The 27,094-nt window shown below is 35.4% G+C and overlaps 1 protein-coding gene across 1 annotated transcript in view; it reads right to left on the bottom strand.

Moving 5' to 3' along the window:
• Positions 1 to 27,094, bottom strand: part of CRPPA (CDP-L-ribitol pyrophosphorylase A) — a 162,735-nt gene that overhangs the window by 85,925 nt on the left and 49,716 nt on the right. Inside the window, exons 6-8 of the mRNA XM_008148501.3 lie at positions 18,221 to 18,318; positions 3,602 to 3,694; positions 3,029 to 3,121 (exon numbers count right to left, since the gene is read on the bottom strand). Coding sequence (XP_008146723.2) covers positions 3,029 to 3,121; positions 3,602 to 3,694; positions 18,221 to 18,318 — 284 coding nt within the window. The remainder of the gene's footprint in view (positions 1 to 3,028; positions 3,122 to 3,601; positions 3,695 to 18,220; positions 18,319 to 27,094) is intronic.

Below are 27,094 nucleotides of genomic sequence, written 5' to 3'. Positions count from 1 at the left end.
CAATCAGTCTCGAATTTAAAAAGTGTTGTTTTTCTTTCAAGTAGGGTGTATTCTCTTAGTACAAGGTGTGCTTGTTATCTGAGTATGTATTTCCAAAGGCCTGAAGTTAAAAGACTGCATAGGATACAAAATAGACACTCATAGATTCTCTGAGAAACAGAGCACTTATAAAGTGACCCCATCAAACTATGTCTGCCCACTTTAATGCTGGCATGGATTTTAGCCAAAATCGTCAACAGTCCTATCAGTCAATCTCGAGCTGATTGCAGAAATTTGGAAAATTCTGATAATTCAATATAATTACAGTGAAATTAAGTTACATCTACCAAGACATAGGATGTCATTAAGTTGATCAAATTAACATTTGGTAAATTCCTTCAATCATACTCAACACCATCAACAAATGAGAACTGGGCAAAATTACACAACTTAAAATATATAAAAAGAAAATAAGACTAGAAGTCCAAAAGAGCATGTTGAACATCGAAGTATTAATAAAGGAAATGTTTATATAACTACATATGTCCAAAATATTTTTTCAGAAATGATCACTTGAATAAAATCACATTATCATATAATGCCTACAAGATTATGCAAAAAAATTTTCATTTTTGCAAACATAACCTAATTCTCTTAAATAGAAGATAAAATAGAATAATTTAAATAAATATACTTGTTCTTTTAGGATAAAGTCCCAATTATTTTTTTCTACTCTTCAAGTAGTTTTGTTCCTTTCTTTAAGTAGTTCTTAAAGCAGTAGCCTCTACCTACACCAGTTTATCTTAGATATGAAAAACCTTCTACACTGTTTCCTAACCCAATTCACGTCCATAAAAGCCAGAGAGAATTTGACATTGTAACAATCAAAACCCATACAGAACCTGAAATGAAATCTAATTATAGTAAATGTCCATTCTTTACTTTCCCAGTGATTTGCTCCATCCTAAGGATATAGATTCTAGATACATTCCAGTGACATTTTCCTGTTGATTTTAATAATAACCTTAATATCAGCACACTGAGTCTACCTATGCAATAAGAAAATAACGGGTGAACAAATATTAATTATAATAATTGGAGTGACAACTCTCCAATTTAACGTAAATCTTTTATAGTGTTTATAGTATGCAGATTTACAGTATACAGACTTATATTCACACTAGTTCTGAAAGAAATTTCCTCTCTAAATAGAGGATTGTCCATCTTTTCCCTTAGTTTGATACAGAAGACCAGGTAGTCACACAAATTCTTGCATTTACTGGGATACATAAAATGGAACTCAACAGAAGCCAACAGAAAATTAAATTCAAATATTTACAGAAGCAATACAAAGGACTGAGGTTGAGATACAACAGTAGAGAGGAAACAGAAGAACTAACAGTTTAAGAACTGTCTGGGCGTGTGTGTTTGACAAAGAGAGGCAGAGGAAAAAGGTGGAACAAAATTTCAGAAGTGACACAGATTCCCACCCACCTGGGTGCCTGCCACAAGGGCATTGCCACTAAGAAAGGCAACTGGATGGGAGATAGATCTGATATGCCAGGTGTGAGAAGACAGCGAAGGAAGTACTTAATAGAATGTTGAAAAATGTATGACTGAAGCTGGGGAATCAGATTAAAGCAATGCAAGCACACTTTGAGTCATCTCATCCAAACTGGAAATAAAAGGAGCTAGACTATTAAATGAAGCTAACATTGTGTGCCAGCCACGGGCCCAGGACTGTGATGTCAACTAAACTTTGCATGCACTCATTTTAATCCTTAAAGATTTAAGAGGTAGAGTTATTAGCCTCATTTCTCAAGTGAAGAAAGTAAGCCTCATAAAAGTTAAGGAACTTAATGAGGGAACTGAGGTATTCTGAGATCCAGGCCTTGCCCTTGTCACAGCACTGGACTGCCTCTTCAGAATAATATCTGGGAACATGGACCAAATGAAATTTCTAAGCAAGTTATAATGTGGAGAAAAGAACAGAGAGCCAAACACAGAATTCTGAACTTACCACTATCCTACAGAGCCTTGGAGCCTTCCAGCACTGGGTACATTTTCATAATGTTCTTAAAAAACTTCAATTAAAACATCTATTAAAATCAGTCAAGTGGAACTTGGGTTTCCATAATCAGCAGGACCCAAGCAACTTATCCTTGGGGCAAATAACCAAATACAACAAACAGGGCAGTGAACTAAACCTCCTTCAATTGCTAATTTGTTTCTACTTGCACAGCTTAGTCTAGAGTTACGTCTTTATAGTGCGAATTATCTTTATTCTGTATTAATGATCTTACCAACAAGAATTAAATTTCCACACTATGGAACAGGCCTAACCTTTAGGAACTTGGCAATTGCTAAGCACTTGTTTGGAGAATTTCATGTTGGGAACCCCCTCCCACATCAAAATGCTACAGACCAGATTTGGCTCCTCATCCAGTGTGGCGGGCCCGGCTCTAGTTTTCTTTCTTCTTGGTTTTGCTCTCTGATATCCCCCTCTGCTACACAAGTAAATTCTTTTAGTCTTCCACAGAAAGATCTCTCCAAAAATTATAAGGGCTATTCTTCTAGGAATTCTCTTTGATCTGTTGCTCACTCTACTTTTGCTGTCCATGTAACAGAGAAGATGAAACAACCTAAGAGTAAATTTTCTTTCATCTGGTTTTTTCTCTCATTTTTTTTTTTTAACTTTAGGATCTCTTCTCTAATGGTAATATGCTAAATAAAGCTCTTTCACGTTATCCAAACAGCTAGTCAATGCAGCAATACATTATGAGACTTTAATAAAGAAAAAGAAATGAAATTGGTTGCTTGCTAGGTTGAATTACATTGTTTTCCAAACCTGTCAGTTCAACCAAATAAGGAGAAGCAGTTGATAGAATTCATAGTAAGAGAGTAAGTTCAAGAATCCACAAAGAAGAGTTTCTTCTATGGGGTTTGAATGGATTTCCTCAGTTTGATGGAATTGTGTTAGACAAAAAGTTGAATTCCAAAAAAAAAGAAGCACATGTTTGAAGAGAAAAATCTGCATTAATTCACTTACTGAAATAACAACAACAGGATACAAAACGGAAAGATGACTCTCTTTAATCATATTCAGTAGTTTCTGGGTTTCTTCAAATTCAGAGGTCATAACCTGAAAGACCAGAAAAGTAAAAGGAGGTGAAAAGAAATTCTTAAATTATTTAAAAGTTAATTCAAGGAGAAAACATGGAGAACTTCTATACAATCACTCAAAATATTTATAAAGTTCAATTTTTAATTTTTAATCAGTTTTAAAGAGCACCCGTAAGTTTATACCTATTAAATGAGTATTAGTTATTAATTTGAACCTGTGTTGTCTTATCTGTTTTATACCAAGTACAAAACAGAAAACTGAAAATACTGTCCAAGGAAATATCAACATCTTCTCATGATGAGGATTAGCTTGTTAGAAAATGTTCTTCTCCTATTTCAAAAGATAAAAAAATAAAACTTCCAAGTACATATTAAATGACACAACTCACCTATCAAAACCTTAAAATCAAATATTTACTGATCAAGAAACACAGGTTCTCGTCCCCATTACATGTGTAAGATCCCCAAGTGCTTTCAGTCATTTGTATTTACTACTTACATTCACGCAAACAAAACTGTAGCATTGCTCTAAGATGATTTGCTGGAGATCTCTGCCAGCATGACACAGAGGCCCAGATGTGACTTTCACATGCTAGGAGAGAAAAAATAGAGGGGGGAAACAGAGTTTACAAATTAGATAGAAAGACCAAACATGAACATAAACAACTTTGTTATAAATGAATACAAATTTGCTGTAGACACATAGAGCCAAGGACCATATGTAAAAACAAATAATTCAGGCTAAAGTTTATGGGGTTATCAAGAGAAAAAGCATTTGAACTAGTCCATAAATAATGATTATTATTTTAGCAAACAAGAATATTGGGAAATTATTTCAGATAAGAAAAATAGGTTAAAAAGGCACAGGATATATTCCCATACAGGCAAGTAGCTGGGGGTTTTTCTTACACAAAGAATGTATTGCAGAGAATGTTGGAATAAAATTGAAAGGTTGGTTAGCTTGTTGGAGGATTCTGGAAGCATGTTAAATTACTACAGTTACAAAGAACAGGTTTAACAAAACCTGGAGTGACTAGAAGCCAGGAAAGCAATAAGAAATTATTATATGTGATAGAGAAAAGAGTTGAACTAGGGCAATGACAGTAAGATAAAAGAAGAGGCAAAGAGATAATTACAAGTGGTAGTCCCAGACTAGATTTAGAAGGAATGGTACATATATTACAAACACTTACCTAATAAGATTTTTATTCCATATAGCTCAATATTCTAATTAATTTATATTACAACTTAATTACAAAACAAGGGATCTGTTTAGCAATATATATATTCCTTTTAATCTAAAAGGAATTACATACACATTCATGTGTGTGTGTGTGTGTGTGTGTGTGTGTGTGTGTGTGTGTGTGTAGATAGATAGATAGATAGATATAACATGAATGTGTAATTCCTTTTAGATTAAATCTAAAATTGTGAATTTGTCATTAAAGTACTCCAGATCTACATATATTCTATTCAAATCTTAACCATCCAACTTCACTCTTTAACACAAATATTCTTAAACTCTAAGGTCACAAACACTGGGCTCATTCTTGCCTATGATGGCCATCCCATGTTGACTTCAATATATACTGTTTCCTTATTAAAACTATTATATAAATATATATTTCTTAAACTTGATTATGAACAGTTAATAAATATAATATAAGCTCTTAGAAAACAGGATATAGATAGAAAGCACAGTACCCAGCATAAGTTTTAGTTGTTCTTCTTATTATTAAAATGTATTTGCTCTACTATTATGTGATAAATTAAAAGCTTCATGAAATGCACATACAATGTTTTTACAAATGGTATTAAATATATTATCATTTTGTACCCCCTTTAAAAAAACACAAAACAAAATTATAATTTTTTCCTTCTTGAAATTGAGACTCTTTTAATAATTGTTTCCAGTTAAGTGTAATTATTTTATTTGGTTATATTGCTTTCCTTCCAAGCAGAAACAAACAGTACTTTCCATGCTTGAGTAAAGAAATTTAGAGATTACCTAAATATAGCAAAGGAGTCTTTGACACCTTTAATAAACAAAAGGCTGCATTAGACAATGCTATTAGGTTGTTTATGAAAAGGCTCTACAGCATCATCTTATGCTGTCATTCCTAATGTTTCCACACTCACACACAACAAATGGAACAATCTGCTGGCTAGAAGAACTCCTTGTTCTGTAAATATTTTGGTTCAAAGAACATTTAAACAAAATTTAAAACAACCTTCCAATGTGTTCAGTAAAATTGAAGTATACAAAAAATAAAATGAAATACTTTCCTTACATCATAACAAATAAGAATTTAGAAAAAATTTAGTGTTAACTAAATGCAAACATCTGCATATTCAGAACATTATTTAAAGCATGAATTTTAGGAAAGAAGATAGGCTGTCAACAAATGTTTTCCATTTCAAGAAGAGTTAAGGCTTAACTGAGGCTAAGAGGCTTTGGTTCATGTCCCATGAGTCAGAGGTTCAAAAATCTTTTTTACAGACAGAATATGTTGGTTAGATCATCTCTGATTCTGAATCTCTCAATTTTCACCCCACTCCTGTTTAAACAATGGCACAAATGTGAGTATAAAGAAGGGAATTGGAGAGAGATGCACTTTCATTCTACCCTGTAAACAACACTAAGAATTAAAAGGCGTATGGTGTCTGGGGGTGGGGTGTGGGAGAAATGGGGAGATGTTGGTCTAAGGGTACAGAGTTTCAGCCCCACTTCTAGGAATATATCCTAAGAAACCTGAAACACCAATCAAAAAGAATGTATGCACTCCTATGTTCATAGCAGCACAATTTACAATAGCTAAGATCTGGAAACAATCCAGTGCCCACTAGTAGATGAACGTATAAAAAAGCTGTGGTACACTTACACCATGGAATACTATGCAGTGCTAAAAAAGAAGGATCGCTGACACTTTGAGACAGCATGGAGGAACTTGAAGAATATTATGCCAAGCGAAATAAGCCAGTCATGGAAAGGCAAGTATCACATGATCTCACTTATACGTGGAATCTAAAGAACAAAATAAACTGTTGAACAAAATAGATCCAGAGACACAGAGACATGGAATAGACTGTCGAATCTCAGAGGGAAGGTGGGGGTGGGTGGAGGGGAAAGAGATCAACCAAAAAACTTGTATGCATATATGCATAACCCATGGGCACAGACAATAGGATGGTGGAGACCTGGGGCCGGGGTCATTGGAAAAAAATAGGGGACACATGTAATACTTATAACAATAATTTTTTTTTAAGTTTCAGTTATGCAAGATGAATATATTCTGGAGTTCTATTGTGTAGCATGTTGACTGCAACTAACAATACTGTATGTGTATTTGAAATTTACTCAGAAAGTAAAGCTTAAGTGTTTTTATCAAATAAAAGAGGAAGAAAATGGTAACTATATGAGGTGATGGTTAAATTCATTAGCTTGACTGTGGTGATCATTTCAAAGTGCATAGCAAAATATCAAGTTGTATATCTTAAATATACACAACTTTTATTTGTCAAATATACCTTCATAAAGCTGGGAGGGAAAGACTTTCTATAATGCAAACCCAGGTTTTTGAAGGGACCCTTCTGTAGCTATGACTGCTGCCCACTGAAGGCTGAGCCTGGCCGTCAGCTCATCAGTCACTGCCTTGATCAGACTGTCTCTAGCCTGTGGGTGCTGCATCTGGGCCTCCAGCCAGAGGATAACAGCCAGGGCCTCCCCACCTTTACTCTTAGAAATCTTCACCTGAGATACTCCTTTAAGTAGTACTCACTATTTTCAAATTTTGAGTTGCCAAGTAAACTTTTCTTCATGGTTATTTTTAGACTTCTGTGGAGGTTTTTCCCACCTAGGATTCAGCATTTTCTGTACTGCTTTTATTTTTATTTTTGAGATAGCTGTAAAGCATCGTTTTGTAGTTACGAGCACGGCCTCTGAAGCCAAGCTCCCTGGGTGTGAATCGAGCTCTGCAACGAACCTGCAGTATACTCATTAGGAAAAGCAATACTTCAAGATGGTTCGGAAGATTGGTTAAATTAATAGGTGAGATTTAAGGATTAATTTTTACAGGAATTCATCCCTATAGGTTAGCCTCCTGGAAAGCTTCAGAGAAAACAGCTTTCAGGCAATGAATCTCGGTAGAGTTTTGAGGTAGCAAATGAACCAGGTTCCTATTGCGCCATGTTAAATGGATCTCCAACCACAAACACTGAGCTGCTGGATCATACCAGTGGCCACCACAAGACTCATACCCTAGCCTGTTGGATAGACCAGAGAACGTGTTGGTATTCTCCCAATTCTAAACGCTGGACAGGCAGAACAGCTCTAGAACCAAGGGGCTGCCATGGTACTCGGGGGTTGAATCCCAGTCTCTTACCACACCCGGGAAGGGCTGGTGCTTCCCTAGTAATTCAGCTTCAAAGCCACACTACACCAAGGTTGGAGTCTACCATTCAGCATGGAAGGTCCATTTGCAATGCCACATAATGCACTGGATGCTGTCTCCATTCCTGAGACCATAGACTTTTCCTCGATACCACTGTTCTAAAAAGTCTAAAGTCTAGTGTGAACGCTGCCATGTCAGCCAACCTTGTACATATAGCTATATTAAATGTTTGCTATTATCATTCTACTCACTTTCATTTAATCTCCACTTCTGAAAATTCCCTTGGAAGGCCAAGTATTGTTCTATGCAAAAGTACAGGAATGTACAATGGGAAAATAGCCTTCATACTAACAAACCTGAGCACACAAAAATTCAAGGTTCCCGTTTTATCATACAGATTATATGTCCAAATCTAGATAATGTCTAAACAAAAAAACAAAGCTGCCAAATGCACATTGACTAAAGTTTATTTTTTCCATTAAATTTTACCACAGATGTTAAGCTACATATAACTAATGGGCAATATTGCAGCAAATGAAAAATGACTGGGGGTAGCTCATATAAATTGTGTTTGGCAGGCATATTTTGTAAATATCATCCTTTTTTCCAGGATGATAGGTTAAAAAGTTATGTGCAGCAATATAACCTCTTTGTGTTTTGTAGTAATGCATAAAACATTTGCAAGCTGAGAATTGGCAAGCTGACATAAACAAATCTTATCTGTCTTAATTTAACAAAAAGTCATGAAGAGTAGAGTATCCTATCCAGTGATAGATGAGTTTCATTCATTCAACCAATAAATATTTATTGAAAGCTCTGAGCCAGACACTGGCAATAAACTAAATAATGCTTCTGTGGTCATAAAGCTTACATCATATTGGGAAGAGGAAATAAAGTTTACACCTGTGTCTCTCCAATTTCAATATGTATAAGAATCTCTGGGAATTTATTAAAAATACAAATTCTTATTACATTAGATATGCTGTGGAGTCTAAGCATCTGAATATATATACATAAAAGCCTAAGCGACTGAACAACCAAACAACCGGTCAACAAGTGCTATGAAGCGCACTGACCACCAGGGGACAGACTCTCAATGCACAGGATCGGGCTCCCTCCTGTCTGGATCGGGCCTGCGGAGCCTGGACTGAAACCAGCTATCCAACATCCCCTGAGGGGTGCAGGATTGCAAAAGGTCACAGGCCAGGCCAAGGGACCCCACGGGTGCACAAATCTGTGCACCAGGCCTCTAGTTTATAATAAGATACCAGCTGATGTTGTTATAACTGGTCCATAACCACACTTTGAAGTAGCAAGACATATACCAGCTGATGTTGTTATAACTGGTCCATAACCACACTTTGAAGTAATTAGATCATTTGAACTCACCTTACCATAAAAGTCCTCTTTCATTTTCAGTAGACACATTTACTGAGGAGTGTGTTTCCAAGAAGCAATCAGAAGATAACTTTGACCTTGACTACCACAGCTAATGCTTTCTGTAGCCCCTAAAATAAATCACCTATATCTTTATTAAATCTATCAGTATGACAAACGTAAGTGACTAAATTAAAAAAATAATTACTTCAACTGTTTTTCCCCTCAAATTCTTGCCAAATTTATAGCACAATCTAATTTACATTTATGAAAGTTTAACTTTTTCTAAGTAATACAGACACTACCCAGATGCATACAGCAGTATAATTAGAGCCTGTTTTCCATATAAATATGCCCTAATAAAGTATGTACAAGTAAATTATATTCTAGTCAAAATGTCATTAATTTGAAATTACTAATTAGAATCCATGCCAACAAATATTGTTTCCAATCAGTTTTATAGATGATTTAATTTGTCTACTAAAGATTATATTTTATTTCATTTAGCTATGTATTTATTTTAAATTATAAATATGATATATATAGTTTTATCCCCTAGCCAATCTAAAATTGAGTGTTCATTAAATGAAATAGGTTATATTAGCAGTTCAGTGTGGGCGACTTTGTCCTTAGGGGAAATTGAGCAGTCAGGAAATATTTTCAGTTGTCACAGTGGATTGGAAGTAGTACCAGGGCCTGGTGGGTGGAGAAGACAGGGATGCTATTAAATATTCTATGAGCATGCACAGGGCAGCCTTCAGTGCAAAGAATTAACTGTATCAAATGCCAATAGCATAGCTATTGCAAAATTCAGAGTAAAAGAATTCTAGTTTTTGGTCTTTAGCACTTATTCATGAACCAATAACTGACACAAACAGCAGTAATATTCTAGTGACTTGAAGACTTTAGTATAGTAGCCATTCTTTTTACATGGGAAATACCAACACTGCATTTTACCAGACAAATGTTTAATGTAATTTTATTTATTTTTGTTTTAATGTAATTTTATTTTTTTCATTTTTAGTGTTATTTTAAAATGACAAATCACAAATGTAACAAGTATGTTCAAAATGGCTGGATGAGGTATATAATAAAAACAGATTCTGGGCTAAATAAACTTCATCTACTATCTAGTTTTCATACTATCTCCAATTTTAAATTAGGTAGGAAATAAACAAGAAAACTAAAATCAGCTATAAACATGTATGAGCAGCTCACTGAAGAGTTCCGTCACATAGAATCACAAAGACACTATGCACTAGATTCGTTTTTAAAGAATATTTAATGCCACCCCCATAGATGTACAATCCATATACTACCACTATAATTCTTTAAGTACTACAGAGCAAGCAAACCATTTTTCACTAATGTATTTTCCACTCAAGTAAGAACTATAATTGCTATATTTACATTAAAAAAATAAATTTTTTATCTCACACAACTTTCCATTATGAGTGGCATATTAGTAGCCTTCTGGATATATATTGTTTAGCCTATAGGTCAAAAATATTTTTAAACTGTAAGAATAAATTACATCTTGAGCAAAAATAACAAAAACATAATCACGTGTCTTATTTCAGAAGTATGTGAACATGTGTACACCTCGGGATGTTTTTCACGTAGTACATTTCTAGATAAAGCAAGGCAGATTCCTATCTTGATAGAGAATCTTATCACAGATTCTAAAGAATAAATCTTGAAGTGTTGTTTATGGGCCTAGCTCCCCACCCACTGTGACACCGCTGGGAGTTCATTTCCCCCTCGGTCTCCTCTCCTTTCTGACAGAAGGCTGCTGCCCACCAGCCGACCACTGTTGCTAACTGCAGTCCGCCTGACCTCTGCAACATCTGCTATTTCCCCTTCTCTTCCCTCCCTGTGTGAAAACAGTTTTCTTAGGGTTGGGAAATCAATTAGGACTTCACGGGTGTACTTTGTGTTCTAAGCTTCTCAACTGTTCACATGATTGATGGACGCCTGGCGGCTACCTCTTTATCTCCAGAAACGTGTTTGGCTGATGTCCAGGTGCAGAGGTATTCCAGAAGCTTTCTTATTCGTTACCGCATCCCCATTAACCACAACTATTTGTCTGGCTCCCACCATATGTGCAAGGGATCAGCACTGTGCACGGGATCAGTGATAAAAGAGATAGTGAGAGAAATGTACATAATTATGATTAAGAGCAGGATGTGCAGAATCACACCATTGCTGGTGAGTAGGAAGTCCAAGGACCAGAAAACTGGGGACCACGTCATGGAAAGAGTAATGTGAAACTAAGCTTTAAATAAAACATGAAATGGACAAATGGAGGGGCATTCAATGAAGCAGAATGCTGGAGCTATTATTTAGCGAAAGCCACCAGAACAAAAGAAAAAAAATCTACTTTTTTGGTGTTATAGAGTTATACTGCATGCAAATAGTTGAAATGACATACATCTTCCAACTTAATTATTAGAGTAAATATATTAATTAATAAGTATAAAATAATATTTTAAAAACATGGTTTCCTATATTTGGGACAAAAAAATCAATAAAACAAGATCACTGTGAATAAGCTCTAAAACTGTATATCTCAATCTCAATAGCATAAGAAAATTAGTAAATGGATATATCCATCAAAATCAACTTTTGAAGGTTAAAAACTATAATTTATATGCCAGAAAGCAATTTTTTCAGGTTTTTATAAGGATTTTCCTTCAAAACATATACTTACCATGTGTGTAAAGTAAATTAATTTCCTGAATTAGAAGACTTTATTTTTATAAGTATATGCCCAAAGCTAGATGTTGGCTATTCTTTTGGTTTATTTGTTTGTTTTTAACTCAGTATAATAGCTGTCTAAAACTTGTGAACAAAGATCTCTTTCCTAAATGGACAAAGATATAGAATATCATACACACACACACACAAATATACACACACAAAGACACACACATATATATATATTAATTATTGTCTAAAGTTTTACATATGCCTCCTTTTTATCCCAATTGATCAATATCATTTTTAAAAGTTAACCATCTGGTTCCTTTAGGAAGAGTAGTATTTCAATATGTCACTGTTTCTGAAAGATATAGACAGATATAAAAGGTGAAGCTATGTTAGGTATATAAAAAAATAGAGGAAGTAATATTTAGGGAGAATTATCCCTATTCCCTCATTAATAATCATATTCTAAAATCATGACAACCAATTAGAATTATGAACTCTTAATATTATTAAATACAGCACGAACATAATTAATACCATCCCAAGCAACTAGGTGGTCCAATAATTTTGAACCTTCTTTTTTACCTCTGGAAAACTGATCAGGAAATCTGGCTAACATCCCAAATAAACTGAATGGATTTAATTGGATGGTCTTCAGCTAATTTCTGTAGTCTTGTACATACACCAAAACCACATACCCTAACTGAATTAACTTTGTTGGAATTGTTCAGAGTCAGAGGCCCAATGGGAGAGTTTACAATGTTATTTCACTGTTATTACACTGTTTTACAGTGTTCAGCTTCGAAAAATAAAAAATCTTACATCTCTAAACTAAAATATTGTTATAATACGTGTCAAAATAAGCATACAAGAGCCCTATTTCGAATGGGCCTCACAATGCTGCAATGGCTTAATTTGTTCTGTTTCTTTTATTTCTGCCTTTCTTCATTGGCTATTTTTGATGTTTTGTTTGATAAATATGTCATACACCAAATTCAGTTAGGTCTATAAGAAAAAGCAGAGACCCATACACTGGACACAACCTTGAGGGCATTAGGAAAAATAAACTAGGTCCCACAGTCAGCCTCAAAAACCAAAGCATGCCTGACACCCAGGAAAACACACGATTTTCAGACATTTCCTGCTTGTCATTTGTGGTTACACAAAACAATAATCAAATCATGTGCTCCAGGAAACAGGAAGGGGTGGATAAGCAAAATACACCAAAAGTTCCTGTAGTCCCTGTTTGGACAAAATAGAGATCAGCATTCATTTATTTTATTATACAAAAGAAAATTAGGTTGAAGTAACATGTGTTTTTAGAGGTAATGTTATATCTGAAATGTTATATTTAAGTCCTACATGTCTTCTTCTATACAATTTTACTTTTTTTTTCTATGAAATTTTATTTTTATTGAATTTATTGGGATGACATTGGTTAATGAAATTATATAGGTTTCAGGTGTACAATTCCATAATATATCATCTATATCACACAATGTTACTTTTAAGGAATAGCACCCAACATAATCATTTTATAGAAGTAAATTGGATCATGCCTTCATTGTAGCTTACGTTTTCTATCACTTCATTTTGTTCTTTGGACAAAATGTAAGCACAGTATTATTGACAATGGTGGTAGTAGCCTTAATTCACTTAATAGGCTGCGTTTAGGCATGATCCCATCTCTATCCTTGTCTCCCATCCCTCTACCTCCATTCAGATCAAAGCATTCCAACCAAAAAAATCTTATTTAAGCCATCATGAATGAAAGTCCTTACATGCCTTTCACACGCCATTCCAACGGAATTTCTCTTTAGACAGCTATTCCTGATTACCCTTTCAGACTTAACCAAATGGCACACCTGCCAAGAGATTCAAACTCACTACCCTCCACTCCCAACTTTAAATGATTTTCCAAAGCTCTCTTACATAGGCAGTTTACTCTTTCTTAAGAATAATTACCACCATTTGTAATTTAAAATATTTTTGTATTTTACTGTTTTATCCCCAACTTAACAGTATGTTCCTTGAAGACACAGAACCATATTTGCTCCCTATTTCCAATGACTAAATCTTAATGTGCATTTATTATTTGATAAATAAATTAGTGAATTAATGAACTAAAAAATATGATCACCATCTTTCTACTTATGAATTCCTTACTACTCTCAGCACCATGTATAGCATGAAGTCTTCTTCTTAGGAAGAAGTGAGAGCCTTTTCTTCATGATGTATCTCTGAGACCTCTATCTCCAAAGTAGGTAGGTTCTGTGAAGTACTTCAAATTCCTTAAGAATGCAAAGAAGGAATATAACAAGCCTGATAATAACGCCTTGAAATTTAAATATGAGCTTGAAATTTAAGAGATGTGCATGTGTATGAAGGGTGGAGGGGTGTCCCTTACCCAGTTAGTTCCTTGTTTCACTTTTTAACAACTTCTTCCATGTAGTTTGTGTGTATCACTACATGAGAGTTCAGATATTCAGTTCACCTCTGAGGTATAATCTCGAAATCGAGCAAAGCAAGCCCAGTTTCAATGAGAAACGTCTTTCTTTTCGTGCCAATAAAACAATCCTCCCATCGTGTGCTGAGCAGCTCCGCCCACACTGATCTTCCCCACAGGTGCCTGGATTTCCACTGTGGTGACTTCAGCCTTTTTGTATGTTCTTTTCAGTGAGACAAAAGCTCTGGGAGGTTAAAATGTTTGAAGAGGCATTTGATGTCTGTCTGTACGTTATGGGCTGAACAATGCCAGAAGATAAAGCTGCCCTTATCAGGAGAGAGAAAATTTAAATAAAACGAGAAATTTCTTTCCTGAAGGGACTTCTTTCTAGACGTAGGTATAATGTCAAAAAAGAAAAATCTAACTTTCTTTTATATCACCATTGCTTAGAAGAGTATTAAGTAGTAGAAAATATAAGGAATCAACTAGTACCAACATTCATTAGTGATGGGATCTTAGGCAAATCATTAAACCACAAAAATTCCCTATTTCTATTTGTAAAATGAGAGGGAAGGGCATAACTTATTCTAAAGGACTGAGGCATGTGGCACTGTCTCTGGCACACAGAAGATACTCTATGAGTGTTAGAGTTGCTGACTGCAAGAAAACATTCTGGTAAGTCCTGCATTGTTTAACAAGTTTCAGGAAATCTAGAAGCTAGGGCATATTTAAAAGAAATGGATGGTATCTCCTTCCAAGGTCAACCAAGATCATCTAATTAACAGGAAACACAAAATTCATTTTTACAAGTTCTACACTATCTCCTAGTTTAAAAAAGAATCTAATCTATCCCTTCAAAGGCTGGTATTGCAACTAAGCAGTACTTGAGAAACAGCGGTATTCCTTTCTTTTGAGAATCTGTATACATCTTGGCTTTGTTTGTTATATAAATAAAATCTCTAAGTTCACGTCAAGCCTAACTTTGAAAAATAGCTGTTATCTGTAGTTAGAGATAAATTAGATACTTGAAGTTAAGGAAGAAAGAAATTTAAGTGCTTAATAATTAAAAGTACTAAGCACAGTATAGACCCTGAATGAAGGGGAAGAAGATTCTGGAAATACAGTTTTTAGTCTTAAAATCTTTGCAGATTCCACCATAAAAATAGTGCAAGGAGGACTATGATAAAGACAATGGAGAGGTATACTTAAGAAGTTCAAAAATAATTTTTTGAAGCCAGAATGTTTTTTCATCTAGCCAAAATGAATGTGTAGATTTTCAGCCACAGAAAAATTCTATACATATGCAGTAACTTGGGAATGCTGTATCCCAGAGCCCTCCTGAGGAAATCTATGGGAGGATTAGTTTTGGAGAACCAAAATGGTTTGCAAGATATCAACATAAGGCTTCATGGTGAGCATTAAATATATATTTACTTATGGATCTAAAAATAAATAATGGTTTTGAGAGATACGGTATAGTATATAATCACATATAAATGGGAGAGTATATAAAATGTGATAAAAGTTTGCTATTGTTTTACAGGTATTAACTGGGAGTTTAAAAACATCAATTCAAATTAGTTACTGAAAGGGAGGAGGTAGGAGAAAGAAGAAACTATTTAATGTCAGTGTTGCCCAGACAGAGAACCAGTAAACAGTAGCCAAAATGTTAAGGTTAATAAATAAGAGACAATGGTATTTCATAACAATATTAATATAAAGGTAGTCATCAAGGAGGAGGGAGAAAGAAAACCTTAATAAATGCCAATAATTTTGTCTCTAGCATTATAGGCCATGGCATTTCTGGGGTAGAAGACCAGGGATGCTGCTAAACAGGACAGGGCCTCACAATAAAATCATCTAACCCGGATGCCAATAGTGCTGAGGTTAACAAACTCTGAGTTAGCATTCGAGGCAGTTTAAAATATTCACTGAGGAGAATGGGGAGCTGACTATGAATCATGGTTGCTTTAAAATAGTCAGTGCCCACTAAAGAATGGTGACCAGTGCTTTTTAATGGCAACAACCTGCACTGTTGTATGATTCTCCCAAACGTCATTAAGTGTAAAAGTGTAGAGAATTGAAAAGTTTGACTTAATACCTGGATGGGATTTTACCAAATGGGTGCATTCAAAGGATAAGGTAAATGAAGATATTGGTAAGAGAGCCATGGTCCACAAAAGTGAGGGAGCATGGAATCTAAGCTAAATTAGGACAGGATAGAAAAAAAAAAAAAAAGGTAGAGGAAAGAAAGAAAAAAGGCAACCTGGAGTTCCCTATAAATTTGAAATATTTGCAGTAGGATAATTTAGTAAATGATATGAAATGAAGGCATGTGATGGTCAGAAGTTGAGAAATAGCCTTAGTATTAATTTTTTAGTACAGTTAAGATGATGGCAATATTCAGACGGGGCCCAATGGGTAGGTAGGTGAAGTGCACTGAAATAAAGGTCACTGGAAGGGAGAAGGAAAAGGACAGGGTAATGAATACATCACAGAAGGCCAGCAAGGTACAGGGTGTACCCCTAAATCCCATGTCATTTTGTCACTAAACACACACAGGAGAAGTAGCAACAAAAAGTGAATATTTATAATAATTCTAACCAAAGGATTCCTTGCAGAGTCTAATACTAGAAAGACCAATCGAGGAAAGTGTGGCACAGAACCCACCAGCTATATAACTGTCAAAAACCCAGCTCTTTAGCACTGGCTGGTGTGGCTCAGTTGGTTTGGCATCGTCCCGTGAACCAAAAGGTTGCTGGTTGGATTCCTGGTCAGGGCACACACCCAGGTTGCAGCCTTCACCCCAAGTGGGGAGTATGCAGGAGGCAGCTGATCAATGTCTCACTCTCACATCAAATGTTTCTCTCTCCCTTTCTCACTCTAAAAATCAATTAAAAAAAAAAAAACTTAAAACACACACAAGCAAAAACAACTCTCGAAATTTAGGGTTGGTTGATAAATTTAGGGTTGGTTGATAGCCAGAGTCCCAATAATATTCTTTCAGGGCCCCATGCTGCTGGTTGTTGCATTAATTTGATAAAGAATGAATGAGATTATTCAAGAGTAATAGACCATTTTTTGAGGCAAAAGGGTGCTTCAGTGGGTCAGGCAGTGGTGGCCGGTTATCTACCGTTAAATATTCTGCAAGGTTCAGCAGTGAAACTGGGGCACCGAACTTAGAACAGATTCTTAACAGGTAGAGCTGAGACAGAAAGCAGAGAACAGGTGCTCAAATTTTCAAGGATGAAGGGAAATTCCCAGAAAGTCATCAGATAAAAGCAACATGGGAGACTGTAGTATGACCCTTATGCCTAAGAGACAGCTAAGATGGCTATTATCTTCTCAGCTTGGGGTTGTCACTCTCAATGCTACTGGTAGAATCTGGCACTGCTTACTATCAAACCACCTGAGGGAGCTTGTTAAAAACTTAAGATTCCAGAGCTTATCCCAGACTGCGGTTTATTAAATTTTTCTATATTCCAGGAATCTTCATTTCTAACAGTTCATGCATCTAGTACAGGATGGAAGCTTGGGAATCAGTAGTATCTGCTACTTAATACTGCCACGCCTCTTTTCACCTCATCTGAGAAAGCTGAAGTATTACAGTTCACATTCATTGGAAACTCACCATAAGCCAGAGGCATTTGTAAGCACTTTAAATCTGTTTATTTTATTTAATGCTTCTGACAAGTTTACCATGTAGATATTATTAACATTTTCTACTTAAGACAAAGAAATTAGGTAATAAAGCTGACATCTGAGCACAGGCAGTCTGATCAGAGAGCCCGTTCTCTTTCCAACTGTGCCATCAGGACAAAGGAAAAGTGAACTTTTTCCTTCAGCTCTTAACTGCAATTCTATCCTAGACGTTGTTAAAAAGTCATCATATGTTCATCATAAGCTCTGATTGCTGGTGATACATTTTAATGAAAACAGGGAAATTAAAATTGAATAATTTCAGTTTGGCAAACAAAACATTTTACACACAATGTTGTCATAAAAATATATATAATGGAAGCCCTTTCTGGTACAAGTTGCAAATAATCCTATAGACTGCCTCATACTTACTACTACTTCTCCCATTTTCTTAGTTGTAGTATTAGATATGAGCTTAACTAGGAAATTAATCATTTCAAAAAACAAAAAAATGTACATTCACCTCTTTAATCATTAAATTCGATACCTGAATACTTACATTTAATTCATTTTTTAGCATTTCTTCAAGATGACGACCTACATGCTCTTCATCTTCTTTGATGTCCATAACTATGCAAATGTGTTGTGAAATTCTTTCTGAGATACAAAATTTAAAAGAGAAATAAGTTTCAAATATAATATGGAACAAAGTCCTAGTATACTGAAACCTATGCTTGCCTGCTGGTCATAGATACTGAACAAGAAGAGGAAGGTGCTAGCTTTGGGCTAAGTGGAGTGACTTGGACTACACACTGAGATGTCCTTGACTCTTAACCCCCAAATCAATAAGTGTATCTATTTTACACTTTGTGGGTAGCTAACCAGGACATGTATAAGCAACAGAAATAAGAAATTCTAGAATACATTTGAATGGGAGTAACTGGATGTAAAAGCCATTCGACTCGTCGTTTCAATCTTTCCACGTTTATAAGGAGTCTTACAGATTCTGATAAAATCCCATCTCCCAGGCAGATCTTCTCTAGGCTCTATTTCCTGTGTGTAGCTCACTGTGCCACCTAGTGTCCTGGTTAAGTACAGCATTCCCCTTGGCATTCCTCTTAATTTAACTTAATACAAATAAGTTCCTACCACTTAACCATTACCACAAGTGAAAATGCCGAATGGATTCTCTTCAAATTTGGAAGGCTTATTCGACATGATCTGACTTTTAAAACATAAGCTATATGATATAGTGATATTCACTGCTGTAAACCCTCAATGCACTCTCCCAAAAGATGTGCAGTCTTGCTCTACAGTAGACAGGTCTGACACACTAAGAAATAGCCAAATTGCTGCCAGTCAAGGAGACAGTGCATGGTATTATGTCATGGATGGAGGGGAAAATTGTAATTTTAAACAGAAGTCCCAAATCAAAGTTAGTTTGATTAACATTTGACCCAGCTGCTTCTCACATGGGCAACTTTAAACAACATGCCTTAAAAAATCATTGATCTGGAAATAGTTAATGATTCTTCCAAGCATAGTTGGGGAGGACAGACCATTTAAAATAATATCATCATAAGTTAGTAATACTCTTATTACTAACTACCTCCCACCTATCAAGAATATTATAGTAAATGTTTAGAGAAATTTGGACTGTGTCATGTCCTAGCAAAAATTCAGACAGATTTTCAAATGCCTCTCACACACAAAAAAAATTTATGATTAATTTTTTTATCATATGGGAATAGTAAAGACGGGATTTTGATTATTAAATGAGTTAGTATGTATAAAGTTATGTAGAGTGCCTCGTTATAAGTAAATCCCAATAAATCACAGGGTAACTATTTTTGTTGTCATGGTGACATATATTCAGTGATAACTGTATAAGATTCCTTTTGTCTACACAAAACATAACCCAACTCTAACTTCAAACTGTCCCTTGTGGTTTAATATTTCAGAGTTGGATAAATAATCACTCTCAACTTTGTCCCACTAAAGCTTCTTTTCAAATTTCAAAGTTTTACCAAATATGCAGTAGTTATGTGTAATAATGGAATATTCATCTTGAGAAATAAATAATCCTATTTCTATCCCTGAATTCCTTTTAAAATTAACATGGATACCTTCTACTTAGGACTATTCACATCTTGGTTTGTTCATTAGATATAGGTTGAAGCATCCTATGTGAATTTTATTAATAGTTCCACAAACACACCCTGACAATCTAAACGGGGAATGTTAATGTACTTAAAGTCTTCATCAAAAAAAAAAAAGATAACAGCAATGACTATACATGTGCCATACATCTGCAAGGCCAAAATGAAAAAGAATGTAGCTATAGGAACAAGGTTCAAATAAACTGAACCTCTTCAATTTATTGCCCAACTAATAGAGAAAAAATTCATATAACACTTAAAAAAATTTTTTTTCAAGAAGCACAAAACTCTTTCCAAACATAACATGATTAATCCTCATTGTTTCTCAAAGCAACGTCTTTAACATCCTCCTTGAGGTTAATGATGAAATCAAAACAAAAAATAGACGCCTTTAGAATTCTTAATCTGTGATTCTACTAATACGGCACGTCTTAGAAATTTTTAGAGGTTAAGATAAAACAAAAGCACTGGTGAGAACTATAAAATCATGTTACTTCCCAGAATCATAAAAACTCTAACACAAGAATCTAGTCTTTGTTCTCTCCCCTGAAAAGACCTAAGGATAAATTAGAAAAATATTGGAATTAACATTAAATCCTACCTGACCTGTCAACTTGATGACTAATGTTAAACCCTAAGTTTTCATTTTCACACTACTTTCTAGCTTTTAAAAATCTTCCTACAAAGACACTTGTGGCACATGATAAAATATTTTGATAATGAAACCATTAAGATACATCTCCCCCAAAAGAAAAATATTTTAAACATGTACTCTCTAATTGAAACTGTATAACTCTTCATTTATATACACCATCTGAGTGTCACATAGCTCAGTGTGACTTAACATAGAGAAACCTCAAACTGGAACAGGCCTTGAAGTCTACAGGTTGGTATTAAAATCTGTAAGTATTAACTAATAAGTCCACATTTTTCAGTTAATATCTTATCCCCATGCATGATAACTTTTAAGTGGTAAAGGTATCGTGCACAACTGCCAATGCAGTCTTCTCCCCTGCCCCATATCTGCTGGGTATACGTTCCAAGACGTCCAGTGGATGCCTTAAACTATAGATATACCAAACCCTATATATACTGTTTCTTGGTATATATACATACCATTGATAAAGTTTCATTTATAAATTAGGCACAGCAAGAGATTAACAGCAACAATAATAAAATATAACAAAATCTATATTTATAAAAGCCTAAGTGACCAAATGACCGAAAAACCAACTGATCGATCAGTCGCTATGATGCACACTGATCACCAGGGGACAGACACTCAATGCACAGGATCGGGCTCCCTCCTGTCTGGATCGGGCCTGCAGGGATTGGGCTGAAACCGGCTATCCGACATCTCCCGAGGGGTCCTAGATTGCGAGAGGGCGCAGACCAGGCCAAGGGACCCCGCCAGTGCACAGATTCATGCACCAGGCCTCTAGTACTGTAATAAAAGTTACATGAATGTGTTCTCTACTTTCTTCTGTCTCCATGTTTCTGATGAGAAATATATAGTCATTCAAATGATTGCTCCCCTACAATCAATGCATCATTTCTGATGACTTTCAAGATTTGTCTTTATTTTTTAGCAGTTTGATTATGAAGTATCTGGTGTGGATTTGTATGAGGTTATCATGTTGGAGTTAACTGAGCTTCTTGAGTCTGCAGATTTATGTCTTTAACCAAATTTGGGAATTTTTTCATCTAGAATTTCTTCAGAATTTTTTCCCTATACTGCACTTTCTCCTCTCCTTCCAGGATTGAGATGATCTGTTACTTTCCCACATATGATGAGCTCTATTCATTTCTATCCCCCAATCTCTTTTAATTCTGCAGTTCAGACTGAAAAAATCCTGATGATCGAATTAACTTCACTGGCCCTTTCTCTGTCAACAACAGTCTGTTGTTGTTGTTTTTATTTTGGTTACTGTATTTTTTTTTTCAGTTCTAAATTTACATTAACTCTCCTGTATGTTTTTTATGACTTTGCTGAGACTTTCCATCTTTCATTCCAAAAGCATTCCCATAATTGTCTAACTACTATGCTGTACAACTGAAACTAATACTAAATAATATTGAATGTAACCTGTAATTGAAAAAAAAATATTTTTAATTTTTAAAAAAAGCATTTCTGCTTATTTATTGTAGCATTTTTATAATCAGTGCTTTAAAGTATATGTCAGATAATTTCAACATCTATGTCATCCCAGCATGGGTATCTATTGGTTGACCTTTCCCATGTGAGTTTAGGATTTCCTGGTGGTTCGCATGTCAAGTGATATTGGATTATATCCTGTATGCTTGGATAATATCCTCCCTTACCAGAGTCTCTCTTGTACATTAATTTCTCTAATGCAGCCCTTTTCAGCACTCCATGATGTTTTTTCATAAGTGTTTAATTCCAGTATTATTTTAACTAAAGTCTGTCTACATCTAATAGTTTATAAATGAGACCAAAATTTTATTTGTAATATACTCATTTATTAAGTTCCTCTTGGTATACATAAAGTATTCTGTCTTTGTTCAAGGGTTAGAAAATAATGCAATTGGGGTCTTTTCATTGAACTTCACAAAACAACATATACAATTTCTAAAATACCATATGACAGACACACTGACTCATTAACATGGAGAAAAAAATATCTAGACATTTGCCTCCATTAATTAATCATCAATAGAAACTCATGAGTGCTCAGGATGGTGTTGCATTTTATAAGAAATTTTCAAATAGCATGGAGGAGAGACAAATTTAAATACTGTTAGTTCTACAAGCAAGTGAGAAAAAATCCAGAAGTTGGCCTGCTATTTTCTTAAAATCATTGAACACCATATCATCCATAAGACCTCATTATCCACTATATGAGCCTCTTTTTTTTTTTTTTTTTTGGCCTTGAAGCTAGAACTTACTTATTTATTAATTTATTATTTTGATTAATCCTCATCTGAGAATATCTTTCTTTTTTTCTTCTTCTTCTTTTATTTATTTTATTTATTTTTTTGTAGTCACAGAGGCCTCTGGAGCCAAAATTTTAGTGTCCTTAGGCAAATAAACAACTATACCAAATCAACCATAATCCTTTCCAAAAGATGTTTCAAGCCTGATCCTTTCAAAGTAAGGACAGCTATGTTCTATTCTCCTGTTGAGTTCCTTGAATCAAAAGCCAATCTTTTTAAAAATATTTTTATTGATTTTTTAGAGAAAGAGGAAGGAAGAGAGAGACATCCACATGAGAGCAAAACATTGCCCTGCCTGGGAATCTAATGGGTAACCTTTCAGTGCATAGGACAACGCCCAACCAACTGAGCCACACCAGCCAGAGCTCAAAAGCCAATCTTAGGAGTCTATTTTCTGTCTCATGTAAAAATTTTTAAAGTAGTATTATTAAACAGAACCACCACTATTGAAGTCCCTGACTCAGTCTCACCTGTAAGTAGATGCCTAAGGTTTCTCTGAACACCTTGATAGAGGGAGCTATTAGAACAGGAAGGGGGGCAGCAAGGAGTCAATAAACGAAAAGCAGCCAATAAGCCTGACTACAGGACACGTGGACAATAGGGTCGGTAAACAGACTCACAAGAAAACCATAGATCCCACAGTGAAAAGTCAAAGTGGTCTTCTGAAAGTTAGCTCTACTGTTGACAATAGAGGGCAATGGTACATAGTCAGATATTTTGAAAAGATGTTTTATATCAGATCTTAACTAAATTTTGAAATGAGTCACTAAATATAGGATGAAGTTTCCTACCTTAGAACTAATAAGGATACATGTGTGACATCTTGTTTCCTGCACATGTTTTTACATGTAAGAACATTATAGTTGTCCAAATAAATGATGCAGTCAGTACTTTCTTTTTTTCCTTTTCAAAGTATATATGGATTCTCAGTTAAAAGAGAAGTAAATTTGAAGGAAATGCTAAGGAATCTTCAGTAGATTTACAAAATGTGTAATTGCTTTGAGCATAAAAGTCATGTTTGCAGTTTTTGTTGTTGTTTTTTCCAACCTACATCAGAGTAAAATGTAACTGGCTGGCTTTTGATTGTTATCAAGTCTTATTAAGCTAGTTGCTAAGTAGTCACAGTGACCTTAGAAGTTTTTGAACATGACAGATTTACTAGTATTTGACTGTGTTTGAATTAGCACCTCACTAATGACATATTTTTAAAAATTATAAAATTAAACAAAAAAGTGAACTATACTTTCTCTAATCTTGACCCAAATATTTAACTTTCTAATTCAAAAAAAATTTTTTTTTTACAATAAGATTCCAAGGAAACCAAACAGCTATTAAATCATATTGCAGTCTTCCTGTTCTTATTAATTAAAGCTTGACGCAAATGTTCTTACGGATCCGCGTAAGATACAGTGCTAATACAATTATTTTCAAGAGAGTGAAGAACAAAAACTATATTATGTACAAAGAAATTATGGTATTAATGTGAAAATTTGGAAAATGAAGTATCATAGTAAAAAACCAGACATCAAAAATTACAATTTCCATGTAAGTCTTAGCTGTCACTTTGCATAGCCCAAAAAGCATAGTTAATAACATAAATGGCACCATGGCTGGGTATCTAACAAGAAAAACCTGAGAAGGACATACCACAGATGCAAAACACTGTCCAGTTACAGATGTAGAAAACCTGATCTCAAGGTTCTCATCTTTTCAATTTGATTGAAAATCAAGAATATTTAAAATACCATGATTTTAAGTGAAAATATTAATGTAACACAATAAAATTAAGGCATTAGTTTATTCATATGTATATAATATGCACTATAACACAATGAGTTTTCTTAGTTCTCAGTAACACTAAATCAATTTTATTCACATGTGATTTTATTTTATTCCTTTCAGACAGAGCCAATTTAAAAGTACATTCAGCTACTTTCAATGCATAAGCACAAAAGAATCCAACTGCTTCCCTATAGAATATTTTTTAACTGTATGAAATATTAAAATGCAGGTTTTTCTGGATTTAGAGCTTGACTTCATAAATATTTATCATTAAAAGAAATCACATGTATCACTGTGTTGAAGATAAAAGCGTATTTTCAGAATATAGTCTAAATTTCTGAACCAACAGGCAATGTTCTATGTCTGAGAAATTTAATTCAATTAATTTCCTTTAAAATGAAATGCTTATCAAATAAAAATATTACATATGACTGGGAAAAGACATGAATTTTTCAATGAACATTAATATTAACCATTTGAAACTAATATTAACTAATGCCAGTTAAAATTAATAATTTTGAATTTTAACTATTTTATTTTTCCATTTTTATATAAACCACTAGAGGCCCGGTACACGAAATTCATGCACGGAGGGGGGGGGGGTGTCCCTCAGCCCAGCCTGCACCCTCTCCAATCTGGACTGCTGGCTCCCAACCGCTCACCTGCCTTCCTTCCTGATTTCCCCTAACCGCTTCTGTCTGCCAGCCTGATCACCCCTTAACCACTCCGCTGCCAGCCTGATTGATGCCTAACTGCTCCCCTGCCAGCCTGTTTGCCCCCAACTTCCCTCCTCTGCCGGCCTGGTCACCCCTAATTGTTCTCCCCTGCAGGGTTGATCTCCTCCAACTGCCCTCCCTTGCAGGCCTGGTCCCTCTCAACTGTCCTCCCTTGCAGGCCTGGTGCCTCCCAACTGCCCTCCCCTGCTGGCCATCTTGTGGTGGCTATCTTGTGTCCACATGGGGGCAGGATCTTTGACCACATGGGGGCAGCCATATTGTGTGTTGGAGTGATGGTCAATCTGCATATTACTCTTTTATTAGATAGGATAGAGGCCTGGTGCATGGGTGGGGGCCAGCTGGTTTGCCCTGAAGGGTGTCCCAGATCAGGGTGGGGGTTCCCTTGGGGCATGGGTTGGCCTGAGCGAGGGGCCTGTGGTGGCTTGCAGGCCAGCCATGCCCCCTGGCGACCCAAGAGGAGGCCCTGGTATCTGGAATTTATTTACCTTCTACAATTGAAACTTTGTAGCCTGGAGCAGAGCCAAGACTCCGGCTCGCTCCATGGCCAGTAGCCATTTCTTTTGGGGTTTGTGTACCTTCTATAATTGAAACTTTATAGCCTTAAGCAGAGGCCTGGGCCGGCCAGGGTGTGCGGAAAGCTTTGCTTCTTCCATTGCCCGAGGAAACCCTTGCCTCCTGCTCTTTCCAGCACTGTAGCTGTCGCCATTTCTGTTTGGATTTGTTTACCTTCTATAATTGAAACTTTGTAGCCTTGAGTGGAGGCTTAGGCCGGCAAGCTTGGCTTCCTCTGTTGCCTGGGAAACCCAGCCTCCCTCCCACTCTCTGTGGCTGTAGCCATCTTGGTTGGGTTTATTTGCATATTTGCTCCTGATTGGCTGGTGGGCGTGGCTTGTGGGTGTGGCTTGTGGGTGTAGCAGAGTTAGGGTCAATTTGCATATTACTCTTTTATTAGGTAGGATTATATGAAAAGAGGTTTTTTTTATATCACAAGTTTACTTCGGTTTGTACAATCATAACCTGAAAATAATAAAATCTAGTGAGTTTTAAAATACTCTTAAGCCACAAAATTACATATATTGAAACATTTAAGAAGAATGATGGTGGAAAACAAGTACAATCATTTATTTAGGAGTTCCATAGGGAATTTTCCTCTGAGAAGGTTTTAGAATATTGATCCTCCTGCCAGAATATGGTCAGCATATTAAATATGGGTTGGGACTGTTTGTATGGCATATGTGAGTCTAGATAAAATATGTTACTGCTGGCATCTGTCATCACTTTAATAGTTTGAGTAGGTTTGAGCATACAGAGCAGGCTTGGGTGGGCTCAACCAGCTTGGGTGACAAAAGTACAAAACCTCTTTGTTAAGTGGCTGTTTACACCCTTACCAGTCAGTCCAGTGTCTTGTCCCAATGAATCACATTACTCCTGAGAAAAGTGTATGTTTCAAATTTCACTCATAATAGAAGCCTAAAAAGAATAAAAACTAAAGAAAAATTACCAAGTCCATTTCTCTTCCTTAAAAAAAAAAAGAATATTAAGAATGTTGTGTTACATAACAGTAAATTTGTGATTAACTGTACATTTTTCAATGCAGATGACTGTGTAAAGGACAAATATGGGAGTACTACTTTATATACATGTTTCCTGCTATTGAATAGTTTACTACAAATAAAAATCCAGCTAAATATATTGGTGCTAAAATAAACGTAAAAATAAAGCTTATCTAACAACATGAAATAAAAGTTTAAAATTTGAGACTTGCTATAAACCACAATTTAGGGATCTTAGTCAAAAGTT

The sequence above is a fragment of the Eptesicus fuscus genome, chromosome 14 (assembly GCF_027574615.1).
Source record: "Eptesicus fuscus isolate TK198812 chromosome 14, DD_ASM_mEF_20220401, whole genome shotgun sequence".
Lineage (NCBI taxonomy): Eukaryota > Metazoa > Chordata > Mammalia > Chiroptera > Vespertilionidae > Eptesicus > Eptesicus fuscus.
Note: the sequence above shows the minus strand (reverse complement) of the source record. Positions and strands in the feature narration are given on the sequence as shown.